The sequence below is a fragment of the Pantherophis guttatus genome, chromosome 3 (assembly GCF_059756535.1).
Source record: "Pantherophis guttatus breed Tessera chromosome 3, ASM5975653v1, whole genome shotgun sequence".
NCBI classification, from domain to species: domain Eukaryota; kingdom Metazoa; phylum Chordata; class Lepidosauria; order Squamata; family Colubridae; genus Pantherophis; species Pantherophis guttatus.
Genome location: NC_142065.1, coordinates 94,513,996 through 94,536,119, shown reverse-complemented (window position 1 = coordinate 94,536,119; position 22,124 = coordinate 94,513,996). Strand labels below are relative to the sequence as shown.

The following is a 22,124-nucleotide window of genomic DNA, read 5'->3' as shown; positions in this document are numbered from 1 at the left end:
CCGGGCTGCGGCCCGAAGTCGGACACGGGGTGGCATGTTGTACTGCTAGAAACTCGTCTATTCTAGCCTGCCAGTCCCCAGCATCGAGTCGGGAGAGGGCTTCTTTGGCCGTTCTTACAAATCGTTCAACAAGGCCATTAGAAGCCAGATGAAAAGGAACGGATAGTGCATGTCTAATGCCTAGTTCGGCTAGGTAGCCTTCGAATTGAGTTGCCGTAAATTGGGGCCCATTGTCAGACACCAGTGTGTCCGGCAATCCGTGTGTTGCGAGAAGTTTTCTGAGTACTTTGATTATGGCCTCAGAAGTGGTCGATGGCATTAGGGCAATTTTGAGCCACTTAGAAAATGCATCTACTATTATTAAAAAGTTCTGGCCATGGAACGGGCCAGCAAAATCTATGTGAATCCTCCCCCACGGTCCTTTTGGTTTCTCCCACTCTCGAACGGGCGCAATGGGGGGATCTGGGCAGGATTCCTGGCAGGGCCTACACTTCCCTACCCACTCAGTGACATCTTGGTCGAGATGTGGCCACCAAACATAGCTACGAGCTAGGCCTTTCATGCGAACAACCCCAGGGTGACCCTCGTGCAACATTTCTAGGACCCTGTGCCTTAATCGCGAAGGAATGACCACCCTGTCACCCCACAACAAGCATCCCCCGAACATTGACAGTTCATTTTTCTTGTTGAAATACAATTGGAAATCACCACCATCCACCTTGGTGGGCCAACCCCTCGTTACCCAGCCCATTACTATGCGCAAAACAGCATCTCGGGCAGAAGCCCTCGCCACCTCATTTGAAGAAATGGGGCCTGGGGAAACAACGTCCAGCAGCAAAACCGGGGCTTCCGGGGTCGGGTTGTCCAATAGAACCGGTAGAGGACATCGGCTGAGGGCGTCAGCATGTCCTAAGGTTTTGCCAGGTCGGTGAAGCAGTTTGTACGAATATGCGGCCAAAAATATAGACCATCTGGTCATCCAGGGGGAGAGGGCCGCCGGGGTCGGTTTGTCACCAGCCAAGAGTCCCAAAAGCGGCTGGTGGTCTGTAATGAGTTCAAAAGTGTGGCCAAACAAGTACTCGTGAAATTTTTTGACCCCCCGCTACAGCCGCTAGTGCCTCCCTATCTAGCTGACTATAGTTCCGTTCAGCATTAGACAGAGTGCAAGAGTAATAAGCAATGGGCGCCTCTAACCCATTCGGCAGTCTATGGCCTAAAACTGCGCCAACGCCAAAGGAGGAAGCATCACAGACTAACACCAGAGATAGTTCAGCATTGTACTGAATGAGGAAACTGTCCTCGGATAAAAGTCTTTTTACTGCGTTGAAAGCGGTCGCTTCTCACTTGCCCCAAACCCACGGAACGTTTTTTCCGAGGAGCCTGTGCAGAGGCTCCGCAACGGTGGCCTTTTGTTTCAAAAACATCGTATAGAAATTGAGTAGGCCCAAGAAGGCCTGCAGCTCAGCTTTTGACTTGGGGGTGGGCGTGCCTTGGATGACCCTCATTTTGCTCTCTGTGGGGTGAATGCCTGAGCCGTCGATTCTGTAGCCTAAGAATTCCACTGATGGCACTGCAATTCTGCATTTATTTCGTTTAAGCTTAAGTCCCGCTTCTCTGAATCTGGTTAGGACTTATCTAACCCTTTGGCCCAACTGCACTTCGTCTTGGCCACTAATCAAAATGTCGTCGAAATACGGAACGACGCCTGGGAGGCCTTGTAGAAGGCGCTCCATGGTACTCTGAAAAAGTCCTGGGGCGATGCTGACCCCAAACTGAAGCCTGGTGCATTTAAAGGCACCTCTGTGGGTTACTATAGTCTGTGATTCTGCGTAGCGTCATCTACTGGCAGTTGCTGGTACGCCTGCGCAAGGTCTAGCTTCGCGAACAGCTTGCCAGGGCCCAGGGAGTGTAGAAGATGGTGGACTATAGGAACCGGATAGGCGCTCTGCTGCAACACCTTGTTAATCGAACACTTACAGTCAGCGCAAATTCTAATTGAGCCATCTGCTTTAACTGGAGTAACTATTGGGGTTTCCCACTTAGCGTGATCTACAGGAACTAGCACCCCTTGTTTAATGAGCTTGTCGAGCTCCGCATTGATCTTGGGTTTTAAGACAAAGGGATCTCGCCTCGCCTTCAGTCTAATTGGCGCTACGTTGGGATCTAAATTGAAAGAAATAGGGGTCCCCACGTACTTGCCTAGAGTCTCTTCGAAAACGTCCCAAAACTTGTGAAGCAGTGTTTCTTTCAGTGATGATCCGTTGATGTTGTGGACGCCCGTGAAGCCCATGCCAAGGGCTCGGAACCATTTCATGCCCAGTAGACTCGGAAGGGGCTTGCTGACCACGGTCAGAGGTAGCTCTTTCTGAAAATCGCCGTAGGTGACCTGGAACGTGCCCACTCCTTCAACGGGGACTCGGTTTCCCTGGTAGTCGAGTAGGCGGATTTTCTGTCGGGATAGCTGTCTTTTCTGAAGCTTGGGCAGGAGTGCCTTGAGTGTTGACCAGGACATGATCGATAGCGTAGACATGGTGTCGATCTCCATTTCGCACAATTTGCCATCGATTTCTACTTTCGTGTAGACTTTCTCATCATCGGGTGTGCTGGCTTGGCCGATTGTCGTGCTGTAGGTTTCCCGCTTTTGAGGTTCGCGCCGTTTTCTCGCGCCGTCATCTTTGATTGGAACAAGCCGATTCTGGTTGGTTGTGGTAGTCACGTGGTTTTCGACTATGCGGAAGTTGAGCTCTGCAAACTCGTGCTAGATGGCCTTTTCTATCGCAACGCCTGCAGATGGCCTCTCTATATTTACACGACTGTCTCTCGTGATCCCCGCCACAGCTGGGGCAGTTCTCGTGGCGGCAGCTTTGTTCACTTGACCATTTTTCTGTATGGAAGACTTCCTCGTCCGACTCTTCCTCTGTGCTGGTTTGCACTCTTCTCTGTGGACTGTGGCTGTTTTCGGCCCGTCCTTGCTTGAATTGGGACACTGCAGTGCTTCCGATGCCTTCGTTGATGTCTCGTGTGCTCGGGCTTCGTCTAGCGCACCAGCTAGCGTTAGGTCTGGCTTGGCTAGAAGACGCCTTTGTAACCGGGTATCACGAACCCCGCAAATCAGTTGTTCAAGCAATGCATTGTCTAAATCTCTGTAGTCACAATGCGTAGCGGCTTTTTGTAGCACGGCCACATAAGCACTGACCGGCTCTCCTTCTTTTTGAACTCTTTGCCGGAGTTCGTAGTGCTGAACGAATTTGGACGGAACTGGGGCATAGTGAGCCTTCAGGTTGGCTTAAAGGACGTCCCAGGGGACCGTCTGGACTGGGGTTGGCTCGCAGAGAGATTCTGCCATCTCAAATACGTCTGGCCTGCAGTGGCTTAAGAACAGAGCCCGTTTTCTGTTTGCGGAGAGCCCTTGCATTTCGCTCGCTTCCAAGGAGCACTCGAACCTTGTCAGATACGATCCCCACTTCTCTCGGGTCGGGTCGAAAGGTTTTGGCAGAACGTAGGCAGACATGCCGCGTCTCTGTGTTCGCCAGTCACCCTGGCTGAAACTCCAAGCTCTTTTTTATTTGCCTCTTGTGGCCTCTATCCCATCCTCGTCGCCAATGTTGTAGCGCGGGAATAACGAGAGGCACAAGCAGACTAGTAACAACAGCTCTTTAATTCAGGGTGAGACTTCAGCAAAACTCACAGGCAACAGCCCTCTTTATATACTTTCCAGAGGTGACCAAGAACCAATCAGGATTCACTATGCATTTGAATTTCCCGCACAAAATAGATACATACACAACACAAATAACCATAGTTTGTCTAACGTGGATGGCAAGACGACATTTACTAAGAGTCTCCAGCTTTCAGGTTAGTCAGGGAGTAATATCATATCTTCTCTTTGCAGCTCCCCTCCTTGGAAACAGCTGCCCTAAATTGAGTATGACAGCCGCTCTCTTGATCTTCTTGAAGCCAGTAGAACCACAGGCAGTTTTGTCTATATGAGTGCATTTTTCTTATGATTTGATTTTAGTCATATTATTGAATTTTGTATTATTTTATTGCTTATTTTAATATCTGTAAACTTCCTGGAATCCACAAGGATAATCATGGTACAGAAATGGCATGAATTCATAAACAAACCAACATCTCCATGAAGTTCTTCTGATACCTGTGGTGGAACTGCTGGTTCTGGGAAAGGTGGAACTGCTAAAATTGTGAAATGTCCCTCATTAGACATTCACTACTCTACTAGTCCCAAGATCAAATGCAAAGCAATGTTCTCTAGCAGTAATTAAAAAGTTCCTACATTCTTCCTTAAAAACAGAAATATGTAGTAAATCAGGTATGGAGTTTACTGCAGCAAAACAAATTACTGTACCATTCAATGATATAAAAATATTGCTATGTGCATATATTACCTTACATTGATGAACAATTCTCAAGGGTACAATGTGGCAGTTATTGCAATAATTAAGCCATGAAATGGCCATAGGTATGTTTTTCATTGCACTACTCCCTCTCCAGCAATCTGCAGTCTTTCAGGTTTCTCCTATTTCAACTACATCCCAAGAGTTTCCATTGGGCCCTTGCAGAATAGAAAAGTGCAGTCCAGGGAGGTTTCAGAGAGATAAAAATATCTGCCCCACTAAAGGACATATTTATTTATTGTTTATTTATTGGTTCAATTTATATGCCGCCCTTCAGGGCGGCTTACAATGCGTTAAGCAATAGCCTTCATACTTTCGTATATACCTGCTTAGTAGGGCTTTCAGGGGCCCCTAAGCGGTGTTCTTTTTTTATACAAAGTCAGTTTATTGCCCCCACAATCCAGGTCCTCATTTTACCTACCTCGAAAGGATGGAAGGCTGGTGAGCCTGGTGAGATTCAGGCTCCAACTTTGAGCCTGGTGAGATTCGAACTTGTAGTAATTGCAGGCAGCTGGTGCTACTTAATAGCACTTTAGTCTGCTGCGCCACCAAGGCTCTTTTTCATATGTAAATGATTGTGGTTTATTCCAGTTCTAATGATAAATAGGCTCAAACTGAAGTGCTTTGGCTGTGGATTGGTGATAGCAGGATTATAAAATTAAACTTTTTAAAGTCACCTTTGCATTTAGGAATCACTGGTGGTGTCCCGTTACAATGGATGACAAAAGCCGATTGGGAAGAATTTGCTGCCAGGACATATCCTGTTCTACAGGTGAGCTCAATAGAATGACCATGTTGCACAAATATATTTTCAGGTGCATCGATTTCATCTTTAACTTCTATCTTCTGGCTTTCCAGTTCAGTCCTGGGGATCATACAAGGATCTGACATGAGAAAGAAAGGAAATCCTGTCAGGATCCAAATGCATCATATTATCATTGAAAAATGTTAATAGTAGAATTTAGTTTTCATCTACTAGCTACTTCACCTCAGATACAGAAATGAAATCAAATATAAAGAAGAGCTGATTCAGGCAAGCCCAATTAGATGATTTTTAAGCAAGAGAGAAAGAAGGCAGTGAATTTTAATGATTAGAAATGCTTATGGAAATTGAATGAAGATTTTCTTTTCTACTTACCAAGGCAATTGGGCACCTTTGTCCAGGTCCCATTGTTACAAAAAGATCTGTTCTGGCCCTCCATGGCATAATATGTTTGGCATCTGAATTCTACTGAAGAGCCAGATCTGTACTGCTTCTTAGATAAAGTAATAATGTCTCCGTTCTCAGTCCTGGGTGGACCACTGCAGTTTTTTCCTCTCTCTATTAAATAGAAAAAAAAAATAAGCCAGGAAATGTTAGCTGGAGTTGCTGACATTCCTTAAAATAACAATTACAAAAAAAATGGTTTAAAATTATTATTATTTTTAATTTTTCATAAGTTATTACTTACTTAAGTATTGTGAAATTCAGAATAAAAACACAATCTACACCAGGGGTGAAATCTAAAAAATTTTGCTACAGGTTCTGTGGGTGTGGCTTAATTAGTGGGCGGGGCTTGATGGTAAGGTGATTGGGTGGGCGTGGCCAAGTCAATGTCACTTCTTTGCCCTTTTTTAACCTACAAAACACAACACAACACAACTGCTCACCCACAATGTAAAAGCATTTGTGCTAGACCCAAAATGGCCCCTGCAACAAGCAGGAACCTCACACAGCCACAAAAAGCCCAAAAAACCAACTTTCACACTTTACACACACAAAATTCCACATACAGTTTTGTTTGTGTAGTTAGAGTGAAACACTACAGAAACACACTAAATCTCAGAAAGCTGCACAAATATTATTTTATTTTAATTTATTTTTATTTTTATATAAAAGCAGCTAAATTTAAAACTTCCTAAACTTTAAATGGCTAGGTCTAAAAAAAGAACAACTAAAAAAAACCCGCAATTAACTATTTTTTTTAAAGCTCCCAAAGGGGAAAAAAACTTATCCAATAGAACAGGGGTCTCCAACCTTGGCAACTTTAAGACTTGTAGACTTCAACTCCCAGAATCCTCAGCCAGCTTTGCTGGGAGTTGAAGTCCACAAGTCTAAGCAGGAAGGCAGGCAGGCAGATAGAGCTACTCACCGATGAGCTTGATTGCAGGCAGGGAGATTCAGTTGCTTGCTGATGCAATGGATGGTAGGTATTACAGCAAGCGAAGCAAGGCAGGCGTTGCGACCAGCAGCTAAGGTAAGCAAGCTGGAGGCTGGGGAGGGGGAGGGGGAGGGATTTTTGCTACCGGTTAGCAGGCAACTCAGCTGGGATCATCAGAGCTTGGCTCGTCAGAGCCATTTAAAGGGGAAAAAAAGGCTCTGATGATCACGCGGCTCAGCTGGGCATGGGGGGCGGGGCAGGGATTTTTGCTACCGGTTCTCCAAACTGCCAACCGCCATCGCTACCTACTCACCCGAGCCGGTCCGAACCGGGAGGATTTCACCCCTGATCTACACCTCAATAGAGCACAAATGCACCTAAATGTTCATGACCACTTTTTTTTTTGCTATACATTGATACATAGAGCATCAATTTTGCTCTATGTTGTCCAAGATCTTGACAGAAATATATGATGTAATAGTATGTAGAAATGATCTCAGGACAAAAGGAAAAGAAATGCAGCCAAGGGAACCATCAGATAAAAGGCAATTTAGCCCTTGCCCAGAACAGACAGGGCAAGTGGTTGAGAAGAGACCCTCCCAGTTTCAAGGGCTGTAAAGGACACAGGGGGGAAGGAATGTACTTTAGGATTGCAGGATTCTATTAATGTAACTCTATAGAAAATTAGAATTAGCTAATCTGATCATTCATCCTGTCTGGGTCTACCTTGCAACACTGACACATAATGATTCTCCATTAAAGACCGTAAAGGATAATATTCAGTTAAATTAATTATTACACATAGATAGAGGTGCAAATAACTGCATAGTAGTATCAGTATTATATAATTGCTCATTCCATTGGAAAAAAATAAATTAACTTTTACTTTTACAGGATCTGTAATGCTCTGGCCCTCTTATGTAGATATTTCCAACTTTATATTTTGTTGTTTCACTTGTTTTAAACAACATGCTAACAATTTATCTGCTTATTCAATTTACATCACTTTCCGATGATTTTATAAATGTGTTTCTTAGGAGAAATAGTTCTATCAGATTGAAAATGCACAAGATTTAGACTTCCACCTACAAATAACAATAGCACCTCACAGTGCTATTCACACTGCTTCACAGTGCTTTACAGACATCTCTTGGACTGAAGGGGTTTTAGAGGGGATTTTAATGGTTTTTATAGTTTTATAGTTTTATTGTGTATTTTTAAAGGAAGGATTGGACTGTATGTGTTTTATTGTTGTGAGCCGCCCTGAGTCCTTTTGGAGATAAGGCAGCATATAAGTCCAAATAATAAATAAATAAATAAAATCTCTAAGCAGTTTACAGAGTCAGCATATTGCTCCCAACAATCTGGCTCCTCATTTTACCGACCTCAGAAGGATGGAAGGCTGAGTCAACCTTGAGCCGGTGAGAATCGAACTGCCAAACTGCTGGCAGTTGGCAGTCAGCAGGAATAGCCTAAAGTACTACATTGTAACCACTACGCCACCATGACTCTTATAAATGACGATGAAGGGACCAAGTGACAATTTTAAAAAATATCTTCTGGACTAATTTTTTGTAGGGCTACAAAAATTATCATAACAATCTGAAAATTCAATGTCTTCAAACAAAGAAAAATAAAATATCCTTCATCACCCAAACCTATGGAATTATTAATTAAATAATAATACCAGTCAGATCAATATTAACATGACTATATGATTAATTCATCCAAGCAAGTTCAAACAAAAGAGATTTTGCATCATGCAAAATATGGGGCTCCTTTAATGATATGACATAAACTTATTTTTATACAACCTTTGCAATTTTTGAAACATATTCCTATGTCTACCAATATTATACATATCTTCAACCACATGGAATCATAGTTCTTAGCTGAAGTTCAAGAGTTTGGGAAAATATCAGAACATCCTTCCCCAATCTGATGTGCTTCAGGTTTCTTGTTTTAGATTACAACTACTAAAATTCTAAACCAAGATGTGAATGATGTCAGTGAAGATTAAATCATTTTTAAAAGAATAGAATTTTAGGAGCAAATGTTCATGTTCGTTATATTAATTATTTTAATCAGTTACAATCCCAGAGGAATCCATCATATTGACAGCATGCTTACCAGAGATACATAAAGGCAAATCCATGTAACCGTCAACACACTTTCTGATTGATGGAACCACAAGCACATATCCTTCATTACACTGAAACCGCAGACTCTGATTATTTTGAATAAGCCGAGCTTTTCTTTGATTCCCAAACACAAACAAGTTTTTTGCTGCTAGCTGTTGTCTTGTGATACTGCAGGGTACTAAAAAACAGAAAAGAAGGTAGATCTTCTGAAGGGAGGTAATTTATCCATTTGTTTCCTTCTGTTCCACTACCAAGAAAATTAACCCAGTTTACCAATCACAATGGATAGTTCCAGGTCAAAATCAAATAAGCCAAATTAGAGCACAATATTAATGATAAACAAGTTATGATTCTGCTATAGTTTTTAGACCTTTCACAGAGGACTGGCTTGTAGGAGCATGCACAGACAGATGATGATGTTGTTTCTTTCTAGCTAAGAACAAACAGCCCAATTCAGAATCTTCTGCAAAGACATTTTGAGTTGGCTGAGTTGTAATGGAACAAAATTTGAGACAGCTGGAGTGTTACATATTCTATTGAAATATGATGCAAAATTTCTCAACTTATTTAAGCAGAGAAGATTAGTCCTTGGCTTCCTATATTTTATTTGATTTTTACAATTTTTCCTTTATTGAAGAGGTTAAAATACAAAATCCCAAAGGAAAAAAAATAGAGACAAAACAAAGCCAGACAAAACCATTTTTAAAAAGGTGAATTAAAAAAGGACAAAAACATATATTATCGCCCTAGTTGGATACTGACAAATCTATTGCAACAATAATAACTCCCCCTCCCCTTGCAAAGCAGGTCCAAAATTTCTAAACTTGTACATCTATTTGCAATCCAATTGACCTGTGATACATTTCATATATGTTTTTTAAAAAACAATTTAAACAACAGCAAAGTTAAAGTTCAAACCACTCTGTTAAAAGTATGTTTTGGTATTTATCAGAAATCACCCTGGTCATTATCTCTTGAGTCCAGCGTCAAATGTTTGGTTGTTATAATGTAACGTTTCCTTAGCTTTTTAATTGGGAACTTTCCCAAGAATTGCATCTCATTTGCAAAGTTCACAAGTCTCTGTGTAAGGACCTGCACCAACTGTTCCTTCAGGAAAGCTTTAACTGCTTGCTACATTGAGTTGAATCAAAAGAATTTTTACTGAGAGAAAGTGGTTGCAGTAAAGTCAGGCAGAATATTTAGTCCCATGCAAAGCACAAAGCAATTCTTCCATTATCCCAAAATCCAAACCCCCTGACCAGTTCGCCAATGTGATGCCACAGGGATGTTTTGAGAATGCTGAGGTGCTTGGCAGATAACAAGTCACTCTCAGGGCACGATGGCCTTGGAATCAAGCTGGAACCAGCTGAGAGGGAGTCTGCTCCATCTCTGAAGACAACCCCCTTCCCTGATTCCCAAGCAGTTCAGCAAAAGTGAAAGCATGCAAAAAATGCCAGCAAGCCTTCCTTCAACAGAATGTCAGGACATGATGGTGGACCTGACACTCTGTTGTAAATATCTCTGCAACATCCATTGATGAATAATTCTCCTTAACAACACAACATTGCCCTTGCCACAAAGTCTAGTCTATCTTTCATCATATCCATTGTCTCAGAATTTCTTATATTCATATTCTTTTCAATCTTTTCTGGCAAATCTATATTTTTTCAATCAAGCACTTCCTTCTTCACATCTTACAGAAACTGTTTGGGTTCCAATTCCTCAAATTGTTATTTCCTGCTTTTGGATCTCATCTTGAGTTTGCACAAACGTTATTGATCCATCAATTTTTTGGTTTAAATTTTCAAATAAAACTTGTAAGTTATAGCGCATTCTTTTTGCATTTCCTTCCCAAAAAATTATTTCATTTGAAAGCATGAGAAACATTTTCCTTCTCTATTCAAGAACAAGAGCAGCAGATAAACAGATAAGTTGTAACAGCTTTCAAAATGCAAGGCATCCCACACCCCGGGTTAAAGAAAGGAGAATTTTCCCATCAAAAATTAAGAAATAAATAACAAAGAACAGCCTAATATCTGGAATCTTTAATTCCCCAATGGGACCAATGTTGGGGAATTGGAGGAAAAGCTACTACCAAGATAAGAGATACACTCCCTCTTTGAGGGAAATGGGCAGTTTAGAAATATGAAGAATGGATGAATCAATCAATCAATCAATCTGAGTCTTAGTCAGAAATATTTTAGGGATGGTATTTTGTCCTCTGAATAATCTTTGGAAAAACTGTACTGAATTGTTTGATCTTCTGTTATCTCACAGAAAGGTAGTCAGAGAGAATATGGGAATGTGATGAATTATCCACAAGGAGGGTGGGATCTAGTTTGTGTACTATTAATACAGAAGAAATCCTGCAGGAATCTTGTCAATTTTGCTGAATTAATCCTAATTGCTAGATTAGAATATTTTTCTTCTTCAGAAGTGTAAACATATCAAGCATTCTAATTGGCTGGACTTCATAGCAACAGAATTCACTTTCCTACCTCATTAACCATTGATATTGTATCCATATGTAGCTGAATTCCACAGTTTCTCAGATTCCTGATAAGTGAGCACAAGCTTCCAATTGAATATTATTTAATTATATCAACTGATTTGCTTGCTCATTCAAGCAAATCAGGAAAATGAAACAGAGTTCATTTTTCCAGATTTCAAACGATAAAGCTGACACCAGAACAGTTTTGGCTTCAGTAAAACCTGGATCCTAATTTAAGCTAATTTATTTTTAAAATGGCAGCTGTTATTCTCCTATTGGATGAAATCTGTATTTTCTCCCAGGTCTACACTAGTCAAAGAAAGCATGATGGCTTACCCAAGCATTTTGGTGGATGAGGTGTCCATTCTTGTCCCTTACACTGAATCCATTCAGGTCCTTCCAAGACATAAACAGGGTTGCACCTGTATTGCACTCGGTCATTTTCCAGATACTTGGCTTTCTCAGCGCTCACAATTTCCCCAAAGTCAACCTCATCTGGTTCATCACATGCTGAAATTATATTTACATTAAGTTATCTTACCTGCTTTGACAAACTTCCTCTTCCTATTTACCCTTATGAGCTGTGAGCTAACAAATTTCCCTCCTAGATAATTAGTTCCCACTTTTGTCTAAAGTAGCAAACGAGTACCTGTTACACACTTAATCCACACTACAAATAGTCCTCGACTAATGACTCATTGTTTAATGACCTTCAAAGTTCCAAAGGGGATACTTACAACTTGGATTTGAAATTCCAGCAGCTGTCCACCCCAATGGTGACATGACCACATTTTGGTCACTGGGAAACTGGGTTGCATTTATAAACACATGACCTTGTGTTATGACAGTTTTGCCAAAAACCTGCACTGATTCCCAGTTTTTGGCAGACCTCTGCCCATGGCGAATCATTGCTTTTCTTAACAACTATGAATTTGTGTATAGTAATTTGCTTAATGGCAAGTACAAAAAGATCATAACATTGTCATGGGAGTTGACTCACTTTAAGATCATAACAAGTTATGACAATGATGGGGAGGTTCCAGGTGGGTAATAACTCAAGAACTACTTGTAATATGTTAGCTTTTCTTGCTGATGCCTAATCTAAGCAAATCTGGGTATAGGGAGGTAGAAAGAGGTTTTCTCTCTCTCCAAATTTTCCCCCAAAATATGTAATTCTGTGGAATTTTGTTCTTGCCAGCACATTGGTTTATCCTGGTTGGTCTTTTGAGAAATCTTTCTGACAGTTGAATTGGATTTTCATGATTAAACCTTTCTCAGTTGTGATCAACCTGTCTTCTTTCCCTGTATACTTCATCAGCAACAGCTGACCAAATTTTTTAATGCTTCCTTTCCTAGAGATTTTAAACCATTGCTTACTAGTATTAACCTTGATATTAATTTCTCAATACGTATTATTTATAGTTGTTTCTTTTTATCAGGTCTAAATGCTGCCACACAGAATTTTTTCTGTAGTTTTTAACACTCTCATGTTCTTCCCTTGTTCTTCTTTCTTTAGAAATACATAAATAAAGAATGCAAATATACATTTCAAATCCGTCACACTGGGTAGAAACAAGGAAAGAAAATAATTGCCAAATAACTATATCTAACCCTTCACCTAACATATTTGAAAGTAAGAGCCTGATATGGGATAACACTCACTCTACTGAGGTGTTATCATTTAATTTTGCAATTATGGAGAAAGGAATGCCTTTTATGTTCTCTGTTGATTGAGGCCAGTTCCAGTTTTCCTCTTCTCTGACTTTTGTAACCATGAAAAAACAGTGATAAATATATGATTGGCTCAAACGTATGAATATTACTATGAATATCAACAAATATAGTCTTAGCTTCAATGTCTACTGAAGTCAATATTATCCTCATCTTCTTGTGAAAGATATAATCCCTGTGAATTTAGACTTTCACTGATTTCTTTGCATTTATCCTGATGTAAATGTATCTCTATAATTTCAAACACTCTGATTTATGAAGCGTCATCTTAGACATGTAATCTCTTGGTTATTATCATATCAAGTTGCTTATTAACTGAAACAGAGACCCTCCAAATGGATGTGAATTTATAATACTCATACAAAGTATCTTGCTATTCACAAATCAGTAGTTGAAAAACGTTGTATTTGAAAAGAGGAATGGAATTATAAATCTATGACATTATTAAAGAATCTGGCATTACAAATTTCAAGAAAACCACAAGAGAAAAATAAAATTGTTTGTGTTTTCTAAAAGTAACTGGTCCTTTAATGAATCCAGCAGACACTGTTTTCCCCTTGATTTCTCTTTGTCTTAACTTACCCTTTTGAGAAGAGAAGCCTGGCCAGAGAAGAAAAGCAGCAACCAGGAGCAGCCAGGCCTTCATAGCTCTTCAGGTAATCTCCCAACCACTAAAATTCCGTTCAGAAGTTTGGCTATTTTATCTGATTTCGCAAAGATACTATCATCCCTTCCTCCTTTTTGCTTGTCGCTTTGCTTGTTGCTAGGAAATTTGTGAAGAGGAAGCATTACTGGAATAAGAATATGATCTTGATAGCTAAATGAGGACTTAATGAGAGCTTTGTGAACTTTGTGTTGTGGTTGGACAGCAAACAAATTAAGTAATAGTTCAACTTTTCAGGCAGTTTTTTCAGAAGGAAAAAAAAATACTTTCATTCCATTATTGAGCATTAACCCATTGTTGGGTTAATTCCCAAGCAGCAGCTAACAACAAAATTATTATACATGACTTTTATGAAAAATTCTTTTACAATCTTCAGCAACATGCAATTAAACATTAGCCAATCATATCAGGGAAACTGTTGCTACAATTTGGTACCAGTTGTTTTTTCACCAAATACCGCAGATCTAGGATTGGGTTGAACTTCAACAAATATTTAGAAGGTCAAAACACTAATAACTCCGGGTAATACAAGAGAGAAAATAAGACATTGCTTCCTTATCAGAAGGATACAAGAGCTATCCTTCTCCTCTTATTAATCAGGAAAATTCCCTTTTAAAAATTTGATTTTAAATTTCATTTTCCTTTTTCCTGTTTTGTCTTTAAGAGAAAATATGTTGTCAATATTTTAAATTATTTTCTTAAATTCAAAAGTCTCATTTTTATAGGTGTGTATAAGAAAAATCCTTTGCTGCAAATTCCATCTAACTTCTATGAAGAAAACAATATGTATTATTATATTTCTTACGCAACTTGAGTCAAAAAAAATCCCCTCATTTTTTTTTAATGTAAATCGGGAATCCCCAACCCTCTGTCCATGGACCAGCATGGGCCTCGGCATGCCAGAAACTGAGCCGCACAAACAAATGAAGCCCCATCCAAAGGATGCAGGCAGCAGGTGAAACCATGCCCCCTCCAGACCATGGAAAAACTTTTCTCCACAGAATTTGTCCCTGGTGCCCAAAAGGTTGGTGGCCACTGATATAAAGAGTGTTTATCTCCCCCAGGACCTGTAGAGGAAAAAGGGAATGGCCCTGGAGGACAAGAAGAAGAGCCATTATAGGGAGAAAGTAATGAATGCAATAATGTGTCCAAATGTTCCTCAGAGGAATATTTGAGAAATCTTTCCTAGCATTTCATGATGCACATTCTATTTTGAAGATGTTCTGGAAGGGTGCAGCTGCCTCACAGTGGACTTATTAGATAAAAAGGAGGTCCAGGCATATTTGGATAGCACATTAATAATTGTCAAGAGAAACTTTTTTCCAAGGTTTTCCTTAGAAAATTTGGAAGCATCTATGGGATCAGATTGAATTGATGAACTATGTCATTCTTTTATTTCTAGCAAAATTAATTCTCGCAGGCTTATGAAGGATATAGGCATCTTATCCTGAAAGTCATAGCATAGCAATATAGCACAAGCACTTAGACTTATATACCGCTTCATAGTGCTTTAAGTGCTCTAAGCGGTTTACAGAGTCAGCCTCTTGCCCCCAACAATCTGGGTCCTCATTTTACCCATCTCGGAAGGATGGAAGATTGACTCAAACTTGAGCCGGTGAGATTTGAACTGCTGAACTGCAGCTAGCAGTCAGCTGAAGTAGCCTGCAGTACTGCACTCTAACCACTGCGCCATCTCAGCTCTTCATATCATGTTTCCTTCCCTCCTGAAAATGGGATTTATACCACCATAACTCCCCTCACACAAATATTTCTTCAGAATATTTTCATACTTCGTTCTAATGAAACATCACTGACAAATCATTATTTTTCTTTAACATATGATTTTATTAGTATTTCAGAGTTCAGAGGACATAAATAGAACATAAGAAAAATGCCCCTATATTCTAGATCACAAAAATCTTCAGAAGATAAGCGATGACTGTGATTGCCACAAATATACAGGTAGTCCTCATTTAGTGACCCTTCAAAGTGACAACAGCACTGAAAAGGTTGACTTATGAGCATTTTTCACAGTTATGACCTTTGCGGCACCCCCATATTCATGTGATCAAAATTCAGATGCTTGGCAACTGGTTCATATTTATAACTGTTGCTGTATCCCAAGCATCTCATCATCTTTTAGGACCTTCTGACAAGTAAAGTTAATGGGGAAGCCAGATTTACTAAGCAACTGGGTTACTAACTTATCAACTGCAGTGATTCCCTTAACAATTGAGGCAAGGAAGATCATAAAATGGAGCAAAACTCACTTAACAAATGTCTCACCTAAGAACAACAAAAATTGGCTCAATTGTGGTCATAAGTCGAGGAATACCTATATAAAAGCAGGATGTTTTTAATTGCCCACTGCCCATTTAGTATTAATTCAGAGGCTGCAAAATATAAAACATAGTCCATTATTATGGTATCTCTACTACCATGCTTTAGTGAACAATACATAAAAACCAATTACTTAGCGGCCAGGTGTCCATTGCTGAAAGATAAAGATATTCCCCATTTCACAGGCTTGGTAAGCATCACAGGAGATGTCTTCTGTTGTCCACTGTTGCTAATCAGTAGCATTACAACACAGCTTGCAATATCCATGCAAGCTGGGCATGAAGTAACCATTTTATTTATTAAAGCCTCAGCACCAGCTTTTCTTGCCTTCTATGAAAATATGTCTTGAGTTGCCCCACATGTTGGTGATGTCTAACTTTGTAAAAAGTTTTGGAGACTCATTAAACTCTTCTTTGGAATCTGAGGCTGCCATATTATTTCTCAAAAGCAGGCTGGAGTTTTTAAACTGCAGAACTTCAAATACAGGTTAAGGGCCACAACTCTGCCAAATCTGAACATGCCCAGTGACCATGTTTGGAAATACATGGACACCCACCCCACAGCCCTTTGCCTGAGTTCCCTTTGTGCAGAACATCTTCAATGGATCAATCTGAATTTTATTTATTTGTTTATTTGTTTGTTTATTCATTCATTCATATTTATTTATTTATTTATTTATTTATTTATTTATTTATTTATTTATTTATTTATGTGTTGGATTTATATTGCTGCCTATTTGCACATGGTGAATCAAGGCAGCTTACAAGAATATAAAAACATTGTATAGAAACAATAAAACCAATAAAAGAGAGAGTCATAAATAATAAAATAAAATAACCCTCCACCCCCTGCCCCGCCAACAACACATAATACGATCCATTTAATGGGCTCCATCCCGCTCTGCATTCCCCAGGCCCATTGGCAGAACCAGGTATTCAGCACCTTCTGGGCCTGTATTAGAGTGGGGACATTCTAATTTCTGGGGGAATGATGTTCCAGAGAGAGGGAGCCACCCTGAGAAGGCCCTTCTTCTGGGTCCCACCAGATGTATCTCCCTAGGGGATGGGACCCGCAACATTCCCTGCCTCCCCACTCTGATGGGTCGGGTAGATATGACCAGCAAGAGATGGTCCCTCAGATAACCTGGTCCCAATCCATGATGGGCTTTAAAGGTGACAATCAGCACCTTGAATTGCACCCAGAAGCAAATCAGCAATCAATGGTGATACACGTGCATACCAAGGTCTGCACAAAACCATGGGGGCTGCTGCATTTTGCACCAGATTCTTCCAGATGCTCTTCAAGGGCAGTCCCATGTAGAGCGTGTTGCAATAGTCAAGACAAGAATGACCAGGGCATGAGTGACCGTGAGTAGGGATTGTTGGTCCAGGAAAGGGTATAACTGGTGCACAACCCGCAGTTATGCAAAGGCCCTTCTGACCACGACCGCCACCTGCTCTTCGAGTAGGAGTCACAAGTCCAGGAGAACCCCCAGATTACACACAGGGTTTGTTTGGGGTAGTGCCACCCCATCCAAGACCAAAGGTGGCAATTCTCCTTGGGCCAAAGAACCCCAAACCCAGAGCCACTCAGTCTTGCCAGAGTTTAGTTTCAACCTGTTGCTCCCCATCCAACCCCTAACAGCCTCCAGACACTGTGAGAGGGAGGACACAGCATCATTTAACTCACCACAGACTGAGACATACAGCTGAATATCATCAACATATTGATGATACCTCAGTCCATGGTGGCAGATGATCTCACCCAGCGGCTTCATATAAATGTTGAACAGGAGCAAATTGCAAATTTTAGCCCATTTTGTGTCAACTAACAGATTTTAAATGTATGTAGTAGGAAATCATACAGCAATTTCTAAGATGTAGCTAAATCTTTTATTTACTATGATTAAAACATGGTTCTGCTGATTGGCTTGGGTTTATTGGATGGGGGCATTTCATACTGGAGATGGTTAGTTCATTAGGAACATAGAACATAGAATAATAGAGTTGGAAGAGACTTGCAGTTCTTCTAGTCCAACCCCTGCTCAAGCAGGAGACCCTAAACCATTTCAGAAAAATGATTGTCCAGTCTCTTTTTGAAAACCCTCCAATGGAGCACCTATAACTTCTGAAGGCAAGTTGCTCCATTGGTTGATTGTTCTCACCATTACAAAATTTCTCCTTAGCTCTAAGTGGCTTCACTTCTTGGTTAGTTTCCATCCATTGTTTCTTCTCTTGCCTTTTGGTGCTTTGGAAAACAGTTTGACACCTTCATCTTTGTCGGAGCTCCTCAGATATTGGAACATTGCTATCATGTATCCCATAGTCCTTCTTTTTGTTAGACTAGACATATCCAGTTCCTGTAACTGTTTTTCATACATTTTAGTTGGTTTTTTGGACTTTTTGTGCCTGTGTGAAATTCCTGCTTGTTGCAGGGGCCATTTTGGGTCTAGCACAGCTGCTTTTACATTGTGGGTGAGCCAGTTGTGTTGTGTTGTGTTGTGTTATGTTGTGTTATGTTGTGTGTGTGTAAAGTGTGAAAGTTGGTTTTTTGGACTGTTTGTGCCTGTGTGAGGTTCCTGCTTGTTGCAGGGGCCATTTTGGGTCTAGCACAGCTGCTTTTACATTGTGTTGTGTTGTGTTTTGTAGGTTAAAAAAGGGCAAAGTAGTGATGTCGACTTGGCTACGCCCACCTGACCAACAAGCCACGCCCACTAATTAAGCCACGCCCATAGAACCGGTAGCGAAAAGTTTTACATTTCACCCCTGCTTTCAGAGAATAAGTCAACCCCCTCTTCTCTGTGACTACCCCTCAAGTAACAAAAGACAGCTATCATGTCACCTCTAATCCTTCTCTTCATTAGGCTAGACATACCTAGTTCCCTGAACTATTCATCATATGGTTTAGCCTCCAGAGCCCTTATCATCTTTGTTCTTTTCTGTACTCTTTCTAGGGTCTCAGCATCTTTTTTGTATTGTGACAACCAAAATTGGGTGTAGTATTCCAAGTGTGGCCTTTATATTGTAGTATAAAGCAGTACTATCACTTCTCGTGATCTTGATGCTGTCAGAATACAGAATAATATAATTTAAAATTTGAAATACAAATCTGCCTCTTTCTTTTGAATCTTGAAAATGTTTGAATCATACTAGTGGTTTTCTCCCACTTTTCTCCATGTAAACCAGTTAATTATTAGAATGCAGTATTGCAGGCTAATTCTCCCAACTGCCGGCAGTTTGATTCTCACTGTCTCAAGGTTGACTTAACCTCCCATCCTTCCGAGGTTGGTAAAATAAGGGCCCAGATTGTTGGGGGCAATATGCTGACATTTGTAAACTGCTTAGAGAGGGCTGTAAAGCACTGTGAAGTGGTATATAAGTCTAAGTGCTGTTGCTGTTGCTATTTGGAATAAGAAGTTCAATTTGGTTTGTAGGTTCATTTTTACTGTCCTGATAAGTCCTAACCAATGAAGGTTTAAGTTTCTCCAAGTATCATGATTTTGTTTTATTTTCTTCCCCATGATTTATTATCTTTGTTCTGAAATATGCTTTTGTTGTACCCTGTCAAATAGAGACCCAGATATTTCAGGTTTTTTTTTTCTTATCTCACAACCAGATGCTTTTATCAGAAAGTCATCTTCCTATCTGATCTTATTATTATCTTTCTTTTTGTTTTGTTTTTTCATTAATTTTCTATCCAGAGAATTCACTGAAGACTTCAGAGATCTTATGGAGCTCATAGAGCTCTGTAGTTGAATAATAGTTAATACTACATTAGCCACATAACATTTCATCTTGTATTCTTCTCCCAGAATATTTGCATGTCTTTTTGAATCCTGTCTGAAAACTTCTAAAGCAAATAATAATGGAGAAAGTCGGCAAGATCACCCAACTGTCTTTGTGCCTAAAGCTGCATTAGAACTCACGACTGACTGTTTTATTCTTTGATTTAGTCTCCAATAAAATAAAACTCCACAGCTAATCTAAAAAATCTGATCATGAAGCCCAAAAATAAAAGTCATATAAATTGGAGAATCAACCCAAATAGATTCCTATCTACATTTTTTTTCTTGAGTTGGATAAGGAAGCAGAAATGCACTTTTTCTGTAGGAAAAAAAAACAACATTAAAACTGGGGGAGGTCCAGATGACAATTTTTTTTAATGGACTAAATCCTGCCTGCAATTCACTGATACCTGAACATTAAAAAAATATATATTTAGATTATTATTTTTTAAATGTACCATCTCCTCCCTTTTAAAGTCCAGCTTCAGATTCATGCACATTCCTAGGATTTGATATTCCATCCACACATCCATTCAACCATTTGCAGAGAGGGCCTGCTCCCTTCCACACACAATACTGCATTTTAACTCAGTTTTGTATCGTTGCTGCAAAGCTTTTAATTTGTCATCCAGGCCTAGCCATTATCTGTTTCACACAGAGAAATATTGTATAAATATGTCCCTCTGAGACATATTTATACAATAACTTATGGGGAAAAAGGAAAAGAAAGGGGGGGAAAAAAGAGAAAGAAAATGTTTACTGGATCCGTGTCCCTCCTGGTTAGTACTGGCTTCCCGGGAGGTTACACGAGGCTGGCTCCAGGGAATTATTAATGCTTCGTTGAGTGAGGGTTACTTCCCCACGGCCTTGAAAGAGGCGGTGGTGAGGCCTCTCCTCAAGAAGCCTTCCCTGGACTCAGCAGTATTAGCCAACTATCGTCCTGTCTCCAACTTTCGCTTTCTGGCGAAGGTTGTCGAGAGTGTGGTCACACAACAGTTTCTGCAGTACCTAGAGGAAACATCTTATCTAGATCCATTACAGTCGGGTTTCAGGCCCAGGCAGAGCACGGAAATGGCATTGGCCCGTTGGTAGATGATCTCTGGAGGGCTCGGGACAGGGGTTGCTCCTCTGTTCTGGTCCTGTTAGACCTCTCAGCAGCTTTTGATACCATCGACCATGGTATCATGCTGCACCGGTTGGAAGAGTTGGGGATGGGGGGGCACCGTGTTATGGTGGTTCTCCTACTTTCTCTCAGACCGGTTGCAGTTCGTGTTGGCAGGGGGGCAGAAGTCGACCTCGAGGCCTCTTATATGTGGAGTGCCTCAGGGCTCGGTCCTCTTGCCCCTTCTGTTCAACATTTATGTGAAGCCGCTGGGCGAGATCATCCGTGGCTTTGGGGTGAAGTACCATCAGTACGCTGATGACACCCAGCTGTACATCTCCACCCCAGGCCACCCCACGATGCCCTTGAAGTGATGTCCTGGTGCCTGGAGGCTGTGTGGATCTGGATGGGGAGACACAGGCTCAAGCTCAACCCTTCCAAGACTGAGTGGCTGTGGTTCCTGGCATCCCAATATAGTCAGTTGACTCCATCACTGACTATTGGGGGCAAGTCTTTGGCCCCCTCGGAGAGGGTTCACAATCTGGGAGTCCTCCTGGATATGCAGCTGTCCCTGGTGGAACATCTGATGGCTATTGCCAGGGGGACTTTTGGTCAGGTTCGCCTGATCCACCAGTTGCGGCCCTTTCTTCATCGGGATTCCCTGTGCACAGTCACTCATGCCCTTGTCACCTCTTGCCTGGACTACTGCAACACTCTCTACATGGGGCTCCCCTTGAAGAGCACCCGGAGGCTCCAACTGGTCCAGAATGCGGCTACGCGGGTAATCATGGGAGCCACATGGTGCTCCCATACAACACCTCTCCTGCGTGAGCTACACTGGCTCCCAGTGGTCTTCCGGGTGCGCTTCAAGGTTTTGGTTATCACTTTTAAAGCGCTCCATGGCATAGGAGTGATATCTTCGAGACCGCCTGCTGCTACCGACGGCCTCCCATCGACCTGTGCGCTCCCACAGAGAGGGCCTCCTCGGGGTGCCAAACAATGTAGGCTGGTGACCCCCAGGGGAGGGCCTTCTCTGTGGGGGCACCTACCCTCTGGAATCAGCTGCCCCCAGAGATAAGGAGAATCCAAGACCTCAGTGCCTTCCGCCATGCCCTTAAAACTTTCTTTTTCCAGCAAGCCGGGCTGGCCTAACACTTTTTAAAATGTTTTTAATTGTTTGTTATTGTTTTTAATCATGGGGCCAAATTTATATATATCTTTTTAATTGTATTTTAATGTTTGTAGTTTATTCTTTTACTTGGCTGTTCACCGCCTTGAATCCTCAGGGAGAAGGGCGGTATACAAATTTAAAAAA

General features: G+C 41.1%; 1 protein-coding gene across 4 annotated transcripts in view; it reads right to left on the bottom strand.

Moving 5' to 3' along the window:
• LOC132711446 (complement factor H-like) overlaps window positions 1-13,783 on the bottom strand; it is a 30,509-nt gene extending 16,726 nt beyond the window's left edge. For 2 of the 4 annotated variants that reach the window (XM_087890068.1, XM_087890070.1), the window contains exons 1-5: window positions 13,502-13,782; window positions 11,525-11,698; window positions 8,687-8,875; window positions 5,554-5,736; window positions 5,093-5,299 (exon numbers count right to left, since the gene is read on the bottom strand). In XM_087890068.1, coding sequence (XP_087746194.1) covers window positions 5,093-5,299; window positions 5,554-5,736; window positions 8,687-8,875; window positions 11,525-11,698; window positions 13,502-13,565 — 817 coding nt within the window. In that variant the 5' untranslated portion in view covers window positions 13,566-13,782. Of the gene's footprint in view, window positions 1-5,092; window positions 5,300-5,553; window positions 5,737-8,686; window positions 8,876-11,524; window positions 11,699-13,501 lie in introns of all 4 variants that reach the window. The other 2 variants (XM_087890067.1, XM_087890069.1) reach the window with 2 other exon arrangements.
• Window positions 13,784-22,124: the final 8,341 nt, after the last annotated feature.